Here is a 13,743-nt window from a genome sequence, read left to right on the forward strand (position 1 = left end):
ACCTGTCCTAGACAGAGCTTTGTCTGGGCTCTTAACTGAGAGAGCAGTGAATTTCTCTCCTGTTTTGGCCACTGTATTTGGGGATCTTTATCACAGCAGCTTCACCTATACCCTGATTCATTCAATGTAGAAGGTAATAAGCTCTGACCTGACTACCTGGCCTGCTGACACTGGTTTACCTAACCAGATGCCATAGGCCCAAGGTGATGACGTATTCAGCTGACCCAGTGGCCCCCTAACTCACAAGCCTGGGTATTGCCAGACGACCAGAAACATTTGGAGACTTTCCTTTCCTAATACGGAAGAGACGGTCTTTAAAAGATCTACCCTAGCTGCCGTTCCCAATCTTATCACTCAGCCTTGATTCTGTGCTAGGTATTTGGTTCCCTGCTTGGCAGTAGAACTTTTCCTGTTACTGTTCAATATTTGGTCTCTAATAGTTTCCCTTATTAAAGTTATGCACAGAGACAACAGGAAGTCCTGTAGCCAGCATTACAAAGTCAATGCCATTCAGAAAGTATTCCTGAGCATAAAGCAAAGGTCTAAATAGTTCTTCCTAAATTTTAGTTGCACTGACATCATCTGGGGGAGTTTATTTAAAATTCATATCCCCAGGAATTCCTCAAGGAATCCTAACTCCGTAGGTCTGAAGTGGAATCAGGGAATCTACATTTGAACCTCAGCACAGTGGACCCTAATTTAGGTGTTTTGTGGCCTCAATTTAAGAAACTCTGGTTGTCATAGTCTTCATAAAGACTATGATATTAAAAGCAAACTAGCCATCAGGAACAAGCACTGAATCTCTCTTAACTGAGTGCTTAGGTCCCTGGTCAAATTCCTAATGAGTCAATGGTAATTCTAAGGGTGCAAGTTAGGATAATGAAGGGTTTGTAAGGCCACATAGTCACTAGGTCATTATTAGAGCTAGGGAACACAGACTAGAGGAGGGTGAATTCAGGTTTAGACAAGTTGGGCTTGAAGGGTTGTTAGCATATCCAGATGGAAATGTTGAGGTGATGGGAATGGAAACTTCACATTGTTATACACTCTGCACAAAGCTTTGATACCCAATAGCAAGGATGGCAGTGAGCGTGCATACATGTATGAGCCTCAGCAGATTGTTAAACCGGTCCACTTCCTGTCCAAGAACAGTGGTCAAGGAGTTAAGGCGTCCGTGAGGATCCTTGACAAAAAGGCTCTCAGAAGCGTTCTCCATCTCCAGAGTTTCTGAAACACACACGGCTGATTCCTCAGATCAATGATTGTTGATTTCTCTCCTTATCTCATTGCTATTGGAATGCACTTATCTTAACCTTTCTTAAAGCCAACTTCTCTTGTCCCTGGGGCCTAGGCTGAACGGGAGTCAGGCCGCTTGGACTTCAGTGGCAAGTGCTACCTGGTAGACAAGGGACATCCCTGAGACCAGAGGTACCAGGGGTCCCGAGTCGTCTCCTCTGCCTTGTGTGTATGCGGCATATGTAAGCCTCGCTCTTCCCTACACACCCGTGTTGCATCTAGGAGAGGAGGGGTTGGGGGCAGGACACCCCCGGAGAGAGGAGAGAGACAGCATTTATCCCAGGTTACTGAGTGTTGTTCAAAGGGACTGACTGGATTGTGAAATGGGTCCATGTTTCAAGCTGGATCGAAAATTGTGCTCTTCTTTTCCCCTACAATCCACCCAGTGGAGGTTCATATAAGCTCTAAAAAATGAAGGGACTGCATTTTCCTTACATAGATGAGTAAAGTGCGAGAAAACAAGTGGCTCTGAGATATGTACATCAATTTCCTCTTAACCACTCACATTTTGGCTGCCGTAGAAAAATCACACAGCAGTGTGGGTAAGGGCAAGCTCTTGGGTCCACAGGGCTGCGGTTACATGCCTACACTCTTCTCCTTTTGTCAGTCCCCTCGGGCTATTCGGAACCTCAGTTCTCTTGTTGAGCCAATTGCACCCCTGCCCCTCGTCTCAGCAGATGGCATGGCTTATCATTTCACAGTAAAAGTACAAACTATGAAGCGTGGAGAGAAAAACCTCCTAGGTGTCAATGGAACTCTATGAAACAAGTATACTAACTTTCCATCCACATCCATCCATCCATCCATCCAGCCAGCCAGCCAGCCATCCACCTTCATCCCTTTTTCCACCCAGTCCTCCATCTTATGTTTATTAAAAATGCTTCCTAAAATAACTCAGTTGCTTCAATATCAACACAATTCTACACTCAAGAAGAGAGTCTTTTGAGGGGCTGCTTTAGGAGGAACATAACTGACTTCTGAGGTCACACAGGTCCTTTCTTTTCCGGGGGCCTTAATAGTATTGGCAAGACTTAGTCTGTGTTACTGTGATGTAATCAGAAATATGTATTTTGGTCTGTGTCCCCAGCTTCTGTCCAGAGCTCCTAAAACTCTTATAATTTCCTCATTGATAAGAGTGATGGGAGCATCATTTCTATAATTGTTGGTTTCTGACCCCAACTCCTGAAATAGCTCCTGAGTGATGAAGGTGAAAGGAACATCTTTTGTTATTGATAACAAGCCCCTTTCGACCACACCTGAGTTTATGTTAATGAGATGACTCTTGGACCACCCCTAAAGACGAGGGGCTGGTTGTCAGGGGAAATAACCATGTGATTAGAGAGTTGGAACTTCTAGCTCTACTCTCTGACCTCCTGGGAGAGGGGAGGGGCTGGAGGTCTGGAGGTTAAGTTAATCACTAAAGGCCAGTGACTTAATCAAGCATGTCTACGTAATGAAACTTCCATAAAGACCTAACTGAAGGGGTTTGGAGAGCTTCTGGGTTGGTGAATGCATCATGTGCCAGGAGGGACTAAACCTCCTGCCCTCGGGACTCTTCTGGGCCAGTGACTTAATCAATCATGTCTACGTAATGAAACTTCCATAAAGACCTAACTGAAGGGGTTTGGAGAGCTTCTGGGTTGGTGAATGCATCATGTGCCAGGAAGGACTAAACCTCCTGCCCTCGGGACTCTTCTGGACTTTGCCTTATGTACTTCTTTATCTTGCTGTTTATCCTTATCCTTTAGTATATCATATTTAGTAATCTGGTAAATGTAAATAACCACTTCCCTGAGTTCTGTGAGTTGTTCTAGAAAATTACTGAACCCCAGAAGGGGGTTGTGGGAATCCTCGATTTATGGCTGGTTGGTCAGAAGTACAGGTCACACCCTGGGGACTTGTTGGCTTCTGAAGTGGGGACAGTCTTGTGGGACTGAGCCCTTAAACCGTGGGGTCTGTGCCCACTCTGGATAAAGTCATAACTGAATTGTAGGACACCCAGCTGGTGTCCAGAGAGTAACTGCTTAATGTAGGGGGAACCCATACACTTGATCCCAGAGTATTGTGAATAGAGACAGAAACACAGTTTACTTTTACAGTCACTCGTTTTTTTTTTATGCCTCATCTTTTTTTCCCCTATAATGACATTTCCAACCATGAACAATATCTGAAGACATCTAAATCTACAGTCACTCTAAGAAAAGCGTGAAAGTGGCTCTGTGATGATTCAGGAAGATTCCCTAACTCACCAGAAAACAAAGTGAAATAATCTAGCCACCTCTCCTGTTGGAGAAAAAAAAAAAAAAAAAGAAATGGATTCCAGAGCAGGGCTGTCCAATAGAATATTTTATGATGATGGAAATATTCTCCATTTGCATTGTTCAGTATGGCAGCACTTAAAATGTGGCTAGTGCAACTGAGGAAATGAATTTTACATTTAATTTAAAGTTGAAGTAACCACATGTGGCTAACGGCTACTGTCTCGGAGAGTACAAGTCTAGAGATGTTAGAAAACTCAGGAAAAAGTCTGGTTAAAGTTACATTGAGCTAGAAACCAACTTGTTCCTCATGCTTCTGGCAGTTAAGATGTCAAGGTGCTATAGGCTTCTCGTCTATAAGTGGAGAGCTCTACGTCAGAAGAGCTCTCTATGTAAAGAAAAAATCTGCATAATAAGCAGATTTGGACACCTGCCTGTCACTCAGCTTTCGGAGTTTATTCCTAAAAGTCCCATTGTACATGTATACTAGGAATTACTTAGTACCTGGAACTCTGGTCCGGACAGAAGCAACGAGTTCTTGGACAATCTCATCATTGCTCTTTCCCTCTCCACCAGAAGATGACCTCGGCTGAACCTCAAGTATGGTGTTGATTAAAGTGTTGGTCTCTTTGTACTGTAATGGTGAGAAGAGACAGAACAGTGAAGAACCAAATTCTCAAAAAAGTAATTTTTCACACATAGTTTATTAGAGGAATAATGGCAGTGGCCAAAACCAAGGAAATTTTATTTTATTTATTTATTTATTTTTTGCGGTACGCAGGCCTCTCACTGTTGTGGCCTCTCCCATTGCGGAGCACAGGCTCCGGACGCACAGGCTCAGTGGCCATGGCTCACGGGCCCAGCCGCTCCGCGGCATGTGGGATCTTCCCGGACTGGGGCATGAACCCGTGTCCCCTGCATCGGCAGGCGGACTCTCAACCACTGTGCCACCAGGGAAGCCCAGAAATTTTGTTTTTTATATTGAAGATATAGTTGGTAAAATGTGCTCATTGGAAATGATAGTGTTTAGCTCTCAGTGTTATAGTTGAACATTTTTGGTTGAACAACAATGTGAATTTACTGAATGTCATTGAACTGTATACTTAAAATGGTTAAAATGATAAATTTCATGTTACATGTGTTTTACCACAGTAAAAAATGGTTAAACAATTTTTGGCTAATTATTTAAAAGGCAGTTATGAAAGTGAGGAAGAAATAATGAGAATTCAGTTTTAGAACATACTTTTATTTAAATAACATTTTCTCAAGGGAACCCTCCTACACTGTTGGTGGGAGTGTAAGTTGGTGCTGCCCCTGTGGAAAACAGTGTGGAGGTTCCTCAGAAAACTAAAAAGAGAATTACCATATGATCCAGCAAACCCACTCCTGGGCATATGTCCAGACAAAACTATAATTCAAAAAGATACACGCACCCCTATGTTCATAGCAGCATTATTCACAAGAGCCAAGACATGAAAACAACCTAAATGTCCATTGACAAATGAATGGATAAAGAAGATGTGGTACATATATACAATGGAATACTACTCAGCCATAAAAAAGAATGAAATAATGCCATTTGCAGCAACATGGATGCAACTAGAGAGTATCATACTAAGTGAAGTAAGTCAGAAAGAGAAAGACAAATACCACATGATATCACTTATATGTGGAATCTAAAATACGGCACAAATGAAACTATCTACAAAACACAGAGACTCACAGACATAGAGAGCAGAGGGGGTGGGGGTGGGGGAGGGAAGGCTGGGAGTTTGGGATTAGCAGATGTAAACTATTATATATAGGATGGATAAACACTGGATAAAAATGGATGGATAAACAAGGTCCTACTGTATAGCTCAGGGAACTAGATTCAATATCCTGTGATAAACCATAATGCAAAAGAATATAAAAGAAAGAATGTCTCTATGTGTATAACTGAGTCACTTTGCTGTACAGCACAGATGGGCACAACATTGTAGATTAGCTATACTTCAATAAAATAATAACGTTTTCCCAATTAGAAAAGTATTATGGGGAATTCCCTGGCAGTCCAGTGGTTAGGACTCCACGCTTTCACTGCCGAGGGCGTGGGTTCAATCCCTGGTTGGGGAACTAAGATCCTGCATGCCATGGGGTGCAGCCAAAGAAAAAAAAAATAGAGTGGTAGAATTTAGAAAAGTATTATAGCTTATTATTGAAAATTTAGAAAACACAGAAAAGTATAAAGAAAAATTATTCATGATCTTGCTTTTCAGAGATATTTATAACTTTAGTTTACCTCCCCCACCCCCTGGACATTTACTGTATATATGTGCATATAGTTTTAAATATTGAACCCATACTATTTATGTAGTATTTATTCTTTTTCAATTTCATGAACATTTTCTCACATCACTGAAAAATCTTCATGAGTCCTGTTTTAAGTGACTGATCCTCGCTGGTTTGAATGCACTATAATTAATATAGTTGTTTATTTACTTTTTGGATATTTCTATTTTCCAGATTTTTTTTAGAACTCTGTGAATAGAATATCTACATATGAATTTCATCCATTATCATTTACATTCTTTACATGATATATTACCAAAGGCATATTTTTAAACTGTGTATTATTACATTGATTTCTAACAACACTGTATCGACTTACACTCCCAACAATCGTGTATCAGAGGACCTGTCTTTCTGTCTTTGTAAGAATTGCTATCATTGCTTAAAAAATCCTTTCCAATTTGATGGGCAAAATAGTTTTTCATTGGTTTGCACTTCTTTGAGGATTAGTAGAGTTAAACATTTAAAAACTAAGGTCATTGGCTATCTGTATTGTCTTTATAAATTATTTATATATTTTGTACATTTTGAGTTTTAGTGTTTATTACTATTTATTTATAGGAGATAATTCTATAATAAAGATAATTAACTATTTTCTATTTTTTTCTTGTTGTAAAATACACATAATATAAAATTTGCTATCTGCACTATTTTTAACTGTACAGTTCAGTGGTATTAAATACACTAATAATGTTGTCACCACCATTCATCTCCATAACTCTTTTCATCTTGGAAACCTGAAACTCTGTACCCATTAAACAATAACTCGTCATTTCGTTTCTCGCCAGCCTCTAGCAACCACCATCCTACTTTCTGTCTCCAAAATTTTGTCTACTCTAAATACCTCATATAAATGTAATTATGCAGTATTTTTCTTTATTTCACTCAGTGTCATGTCCTTAAGGTTCATCCATGCTGTAGAATTTCCTTCCTTTTGAAGGCTAATAATGTTCCATTGTATGTATACACCATTTTTTTCCTATCCATTCATCCACTGATGGACACTTGTGTTGCTTCCATGTTTTAGCTATTGTGAATAATGCTGCTATGAGCATGGGTGCACAAATATCTTTTTTTGTCCCTGATTTCAATTCTTTTGTGTATATACCCAGAAGTGGAATTGCTGGATTATATGGTAAATCTAATTTTTTTTTTTAAGGAACTGCCATACTGTTTTCCACAGAGGCTGTACCATTTTACATTTCTCTTTGGAGGAATGTCTATTCAAGTCCTTTGACCATTTTTGAATTGGGTTGTTTGTTTTTTTGTTGTTGGGTTTTAGGAGTTCCCTATATACTCTGAATATTAATCCCTTATCAGATATATAATTTATGAATATTTTCTCCCATTCTGTGGGTTGCCTTTCTCTCTGTTGAATTAAAATGAAAAAATTAAAATAAAATAAACTTTCATGAAGTCCAATTTGTCTGTTTTTTTCTTTTGTTATTTCTGCCTTTGGTGTCATATCCAAGAAATCATTGCTAAATCCAATGTCATGAAGCTTTTTGTCTTATGTTTTCTTCTAAGAATTTTATATCTTTAGTTCTTTTTTTAAAAATGTCTTTATTGGAGTATAATTGCTTTACAATGTTGTGTTATTTTCTGCTGTATAACAAAGTGAATCAGCTATATGTATATATATATCCCCATATATCCCCATATCTCCTCCCTCTTGCGTCTCCCTCCCATCCTCCCTATTCCACCCCTCTAGGTGGTCACAAAGCACCGAGCAGATCTCCCTGTGCAATGTGGCTGCTTCCCACTAGCTATCTATTTTACATTTGGTAGTGTATATATGTCCATGCCACTCTCTCACTTCGTCCCAGCTTACCCTTCCCCCTCCCCGTGTCCTCAAGTCCATTCTCTACATCTGCATCTTTATTCCTGTCCTGCCCCTAGGTTCATCAGGACCTTTTTTTTTTTTTAGATTCCATATATATGTGTTACATACGGTATTTGTTTTTCTCTTTCTGACTTACTTTACTCTGTATGACAGTCTCTAGGTCCATCCACTTCACTACAAATAACTCGATTTCATTTCTTTTTATGGCTGAGTAATATTCCATTGTATACATATGCCACATCTTTTTTATCCATTCATCTGTCGATGGACACTTAGGTTGCTTCCATGTCCTGGCTGTTGTAAACAGAGCTGCAATGTACATTGTGGTACATGACTCTTTTTGAATTATGGTTTTCTCAGGGTATACGCCCAGTAGTGGGATGCTGGGTCGTACGGTAGTTCTATTTTTGGTTTGTTAAGGAACATCCATACTGTTCACCATAGTGGCTGTATCAATTTACATTCCCACCAATAGTGCAAGAGGGTTTCCTTTTCTCCACACCCCCTCCAGCATTTATTGGTTGTAGATTTTTTTTTTCTTTTTTTTTTGCTGTACGCGGGCCTCTCACTGTTGTGGCCTCTCCCGCTGTGGAGCACAGGCTCCAGACGCGCAGGCTCAGTAGTTGTAGCTCACGGGCCCAGCCGCTCCACAGCATGTGGGATCTTACTGGACCGGGGCACGAACCCGTGTCCCCTGCATCGGCAGGTGGACTCTCACCCACTGCTCCACCAGGGAAGCCCTGTTTGTAGATTTTTTGATGATGGCCATTCTGACCGGTGTAAGGTGATACCTCACTGTAGTTTTGATTTGCATTTCTCTAATGATTAGTGATGCTGAGCATTCTTTCATGTGTTTGTTGGCCATCTGTATATCTTCTTTGGAGAAATGTCTATTTAGGTCTTCTGCGCATTTTTGGATTGGGTTGTTTGTTTTTTTGATATTGAGCTGCATGAGCTGCTTGTATATTTTGGAGACTAATCCTTTGTCAGTTGCTTCATTTGCACATATTTTATCCCATTCTGAGGGTTGTCTTTTCGTCTTGTTCATGGTTTCCTTTGCTGTGCAAAAGCTTTTAAGTTTCATTAGATCCCATTTGTTTATTTTTGTTTTTATTTCCATTTCTCTAGGAGGTGGGTCAAAAAGGATCCTGCTGTGATGTATGTCATAGAGTGTTCTGCCTATGTTTTCCTCTAAGAGTTTTATAGTGTCTGGCCTTACATTTAGGTCTTTAAGCCATTTTGAGTTTATTTTTGTGTATGGTGTTAGGTAAGGGTCCAACTTCATTCTTTTGCATGTGGATGTCCAGTTTTCCAAGTACTGTTTGTGGAAAAGACTGTCCTTTCCCCATTGAATGGTCTTGACACCCTTGTCAAAAATCATTTGACCATATATGTGAGGGTTTATTTCTGGGCTTTCTATTCTACTTCATCAGGCTATATGTCTGTCTTTATGCAGTACCAGTGTTTTGATTACATTAGTTTTATTGATTTCAAATTTTATCCCATCGTAGTTGGAGAAGATAATTTGTATGATATTTATCTTTTTAAAACTATTGATACTTAATTTGTGGTCTAACATATGGTCTATTCTGGAAAGTGTCCCATGTGTGGACAGTTAACTTTTTCTGATTTTTTTTTTGTTGTTTCAAAGATGTTTTGCTTTGTCATTTAATTTTCTTATGACCTTTTGGATATACTCACATGTTCTGGCTCTTTCTAATGTGATTTATTTTTCAATTGCTTTTTATGCTTAGAAATTCCTTTTCCAAGGTCAATTAAATATTCTCAATTGTTCTAGCTTTTTTTTTAAATTCAGAAACACGGTATCTTCTTATGTATATTTGTTGGAACCTCTTAGAGGTTTTCTTTATACCAGTCACAACACTCGTTATCCACTTACCTGAGAAAAGAGTTCAGAACCTGGGATTACAGATCTTGGTTGTAAAAGTTATATTTTACATAATAGATCTTCTTTCAAACATGACTTTTGACGTATTCATTAGGTCCTAAACACATATGTGACATTATCTACTTAATGTTATGGTTAAATAGTTTGGTTTCCTTGCTCAGTGCCAGTTGTTTAATATTATGGCTTTTCCATTTTAGTTCTTGACTTCTTGGTTAGACAAAAGTCTTGAAACATTTAGCACAGCCAGGCTCAATTTTCTTTACTAGTCTCTAGTACGCATCTATGTAAGTATAGTTTGCTGGTCTGAAGAAGGAATCATTTGTATCTTTTGCATTAAGTCTCTGTTGATGGCAAGAGGCAGAATTGTCTCACTTAAGCCACCTAAGGCAAAGAGAAGGGGTCTCTTGGCACATATAGCTGGGAAGAAGAGGACACAAGTCATGTGGGTTTCAGGCATGGATGGATCTAGCACTCTCTCTCTTGTGCATATTTGGTTGTTTCTCTCATTCTTTCCTATGGCAGATGACCTTCTTCCATTTGGTAGGAAGAAGGGGTGGGGGTGGGGGTCAGGGATGAGGGCACAGAATGCTGCAGATATGCAGCATCGTAGCCAGTGATTCCAGAGGAAAGGCATTTTCCTCCCTCCTCCATCCTAGGATCTATATATCCTATAAAGGAATCTCATGCACCTAGTGTGGGCCATGTCCCTGCTCCTTGGACCAATTCCAGGGGTTGGGTGGTGTTGTGCTGCCTTTGGCCCGGCCTGAGTTACATGCCCACCTCTGTGAAGGTAGAGAGTGGTTGGAAGTTTTATCAGAATCTAATGGAATGAGGAAGGGGAAATTTTCCCAAAAGAAAGAGGTAGGGGATGTACTGTACCAGAAAAATGAAGGAAGGGAGGTTGGGAAGAAAAACATAACTTGGGGCTCACTACATGCCTACTGTCTCATTCTCAGTCATTCTGAACCAATGAAAACACAAAAAACTACATTCCCAGGTATATACTGCCAAGAGTGTTACCCCACCCAAAAGTCCTGTGCTTCTCACGGGATGCAGTGAGCCTACTATTTCCACATTCCTCTCTCCCTTCTCTCACCTCCGCGCCCACCCACTCCAGAACAAGCAGTCAGATGATTGAATATTAACACTAGGTTTGGCCACCTGTTTTTCCTCCTGAAAGTAGAATCAGGAAAAATAAGATATTCTAACTCTTCACTGAATGGCAAAGCAATTTTTAGGGCAGAGAACGTGACATAGGTCATGTCATGTTCTCTGAGAACATGATCATTGAGAATTTCCACTGTTGTTTTGCATGGATTCTTTGATATCTACGCAGACCTTACCCTCTAATTTGTCTCTAACTTGTAGGGGCCAAATTTAAGTTGAAAAGAAAGGGGATTCCCTTCAGCTTCATGAGGCCAACCTAGTCTCCAACCTTTAGAGTATTCCAGGGCTCCAGGGACATACCTCTTTTTGTGGCTTTGGTTCACCAAAGATGCCAGACTATGACAGATAATAAAACTGGAAGGGTATGTAATGGCCTGGTCATGGGGGAGCCTTGATTGCCATGCTGAGGAGCTCGGACTACCCTTAGGTAATGGTGTGGCATCAGAGGGTCTTGGGGGAGTAAAATTGTCCAGTTTGCTCTTTGGACATACTGCTGTGGTCTGGTACTGTCACCTTGATGAACTGTACTTTTATTTTTTAATTTAATTTAATTTTTAAATTCTTTTTAAAAATTGAGATATAGTTGATGTACAATATTACATAAGTTACAGGTGTAAAACAGAGTGATTCACAATTTTTAAAGTTATACTCCATTTACAGTTATTATAAAACGTTGGCTATATTCCCTGTTGTACAATATATCCTTGTAGCTTATTTATTTTATATGTAGTAGCTTATACCTCTTAATTCCCTACCCCTGTTTTGCCCCTCCCCCCTTCCCTCTCTCCACTGGTAACCACTAGTTGATTCTCTATATCTGTGAGTCTGTTCCTGTTATATTTTTTGTTATATTCACCAGTTTGTTGTATTTTCTATTTTTATTTTTTTTTATTATTTTGGCCATGCCATGTGGCTTGTGGGATCTTAGTTCCCTGACCAGGGATTGAACCCAGGCCCTTGGCAGTGAAAGTACAGAGTCCTAACCACTGGACTGCTGGGGAATTCCTGTTGTATTTTTTAGATTCCACATATAAGTGATGTCATACAGTATTTGTCTTTCTCTGTCTGACTTATTTCACTTAGCATAATGCTCTCCAAGTCCATCCATGTTGTTGCAATGGCAAAATTGATAAACTGTGCTTTTAAAGAACAGTGTTTTGATTTCTCTGCCTTGGACATTTGCTATTGTACTTTTATAACCTACTCATCTGGGGGGGGGGTCCATAAATCTTTGTGAAATATGTTACAAATATGCCCAGCATGGAGGGAGAAGTGCAAAAGAAAAAGGGCTGTCTGGATTATCATCCAAATCCCCATGTTGCAGGAGACTAGCAGGTAGATTATGGACTAAGCAGAGGCTGGAAGCTGAGGGGGTGGCTGGTGACAAGAAGATGAATGACGATCTTAGGATTCTGTGAAGGATCCAGAGGGAGCAGGCTAAATTGGAACCAGATGTTGAAGTCAAGGTGAAACATTTATTTTATTTGTTTATTTAAGAAGATTATAACTTACAGAGCCAGTGAGGTGATTATTGATGTTTCAGGTTTATATACACAATATGAATATGTCTTTTAAGTTGAAAGGCCACATACCTGGAAAACTAGGTTGGCATTTTCATGCATTCCAAATATTTCTGGGTCATCTATCAAAGGCAGGTTTTCAATGTAGTCTTTAAACTCTTGTAGGCTGTCAGCCAAGGGTGCAAAATAGATACCTGTTATTGAAAACACAGAAGGCAATATGTCTCAAATAGACGAGCTTTGAGTACTGCCAGGTTTGGTGCTTCTCTGTCTGTTCAGATGGTGGCTATAATCAACTGCCTCACAGAGAAACAGGAATGGTTTTTCCTCGCCTTCATCCCTGTGTCTAGTTTCTTTACCTTTTCTTGAGGCCTTTACATCTAATCAGTGTCCTAAACTTTCAGGGTGTTAACCTGCAGAACATTTCAAGGTTCTGAGTACCCAGGGATGTGCTACTGAGAGGTGTGTTCCGAATTTACGGAACTTTGAAAACACACAGAATACCACCCACTTTAGAGCAGAAATAATTCAAAACGGTTATCGTACAATAGATATCTTTGTACTCTTACCACCAAAGCCGTTTTGAAGGTGGTCAAGCATGAGGATGGGAGGGTGTGGGGTCTGGGTTGTGAGGACTGGACACAGACAGCTCCTGGATGGAAAACTGAGAGATGCTGTCAACGACTTCTTGGAAAAAGTTGTTTTCCATGATATTGAAAAGTCACCCACCTGATTCAGAATATTTATAATCCTCTTGTAATGTTTCAGGAGAAAAAAATCTTTTCAAAACAGTACGAAGGCATCTTTGATCCCAGGTATCTGTAACTCTACCACCATATGTAATTTCACCTGAAAAGAAGTTTGCATTTAAAAACATTGTTTGCTTTTAATTGATATGCATACCCACATTCTAATAGGTTTATTTATTCACACATTTATTTGGTACTGAAAGTGGAAATAGCACATTGAGTTTCTTCTATTACCCCACCCCCAAAGATAATAAAAGTCAACTTTTAAAAAGCAGAAAAAAACCTAGTATATGTTCTCTCCTAATTATTTTGCTTTTCCCAAATAACTGATACTAAAGCCAGTGAGATCTGTTTACATATTTCTTTCTTCTTCCTGTGTTTTTTCTTCAAAAATATTGATTTTGGGTCTTATCCCATCATGGACTGTAGTACTCTAAAACAGACATACTTTCCATGAACCACTGCTTCTTTTGGGGGCCGATGAGCTAAATGAAACCAAAACATTTACAGCAAGCCATTCAAACTCTATACATACCTTATAAATCATTGATATTAAGTCAAGGAAGAAAGATAGATCCATAGTGAAGGAGACAAGTTGCCTCACAGAAATTATGTTATGGGGAACTACAATTTATTGGTATCCCATCTCTTTCCACAGAGAAATTATGCT

The 13,743-nt window shown here is 39.6% G+C and overlaps 1 protein-coding gene across 1 annotated transcript in view; it reads right to left on the reverse strand.

Moving 5' to 3' along the window:
• The window catches only part of DNAH6 (dynein axonemal heavy chain 6), a 289,189-nt gene that overhangs the window by 11,510 nt on the left and 263,936 nt on the right, over positions 1-13,743 (reverse strand). Inside the window, exons 68-71 of the mRNA XM_060027729.1 lie at positions 13,054-13,173; positions 12,397-12,518; positions 4,059-4,188; positions 1,100-1,227 (exon numbers count right to left, since the gene is read on the reverse strand). Of these exons, the coding sequence (XP_059883712.1) occupies positions 1,100-1,227; positions 4,059-4,188; positions 12,397-12,518; positions 13,054-13,173 (500 nt within the window). The remainder of the gene's footprint in view (positions 1-1,099; positions 1,228-4,058; positions 4,189-12,396; positions 12,519-13,053; positions 13,174-13,743) is intronic.

Source organism: Delphinus delphis, chromosome 12, assembly GCF_949987515.2.
Source record: "Delphinus delphis chromosome 12, mDelDel1.2, whole genome shotgun sequence".
Lineage (NCBI taxonomy): Eukaryota > Metazoa > Chordata > Mammalia > Artiodactyla > Delphinidae > Delphinus > Delphinus delphis.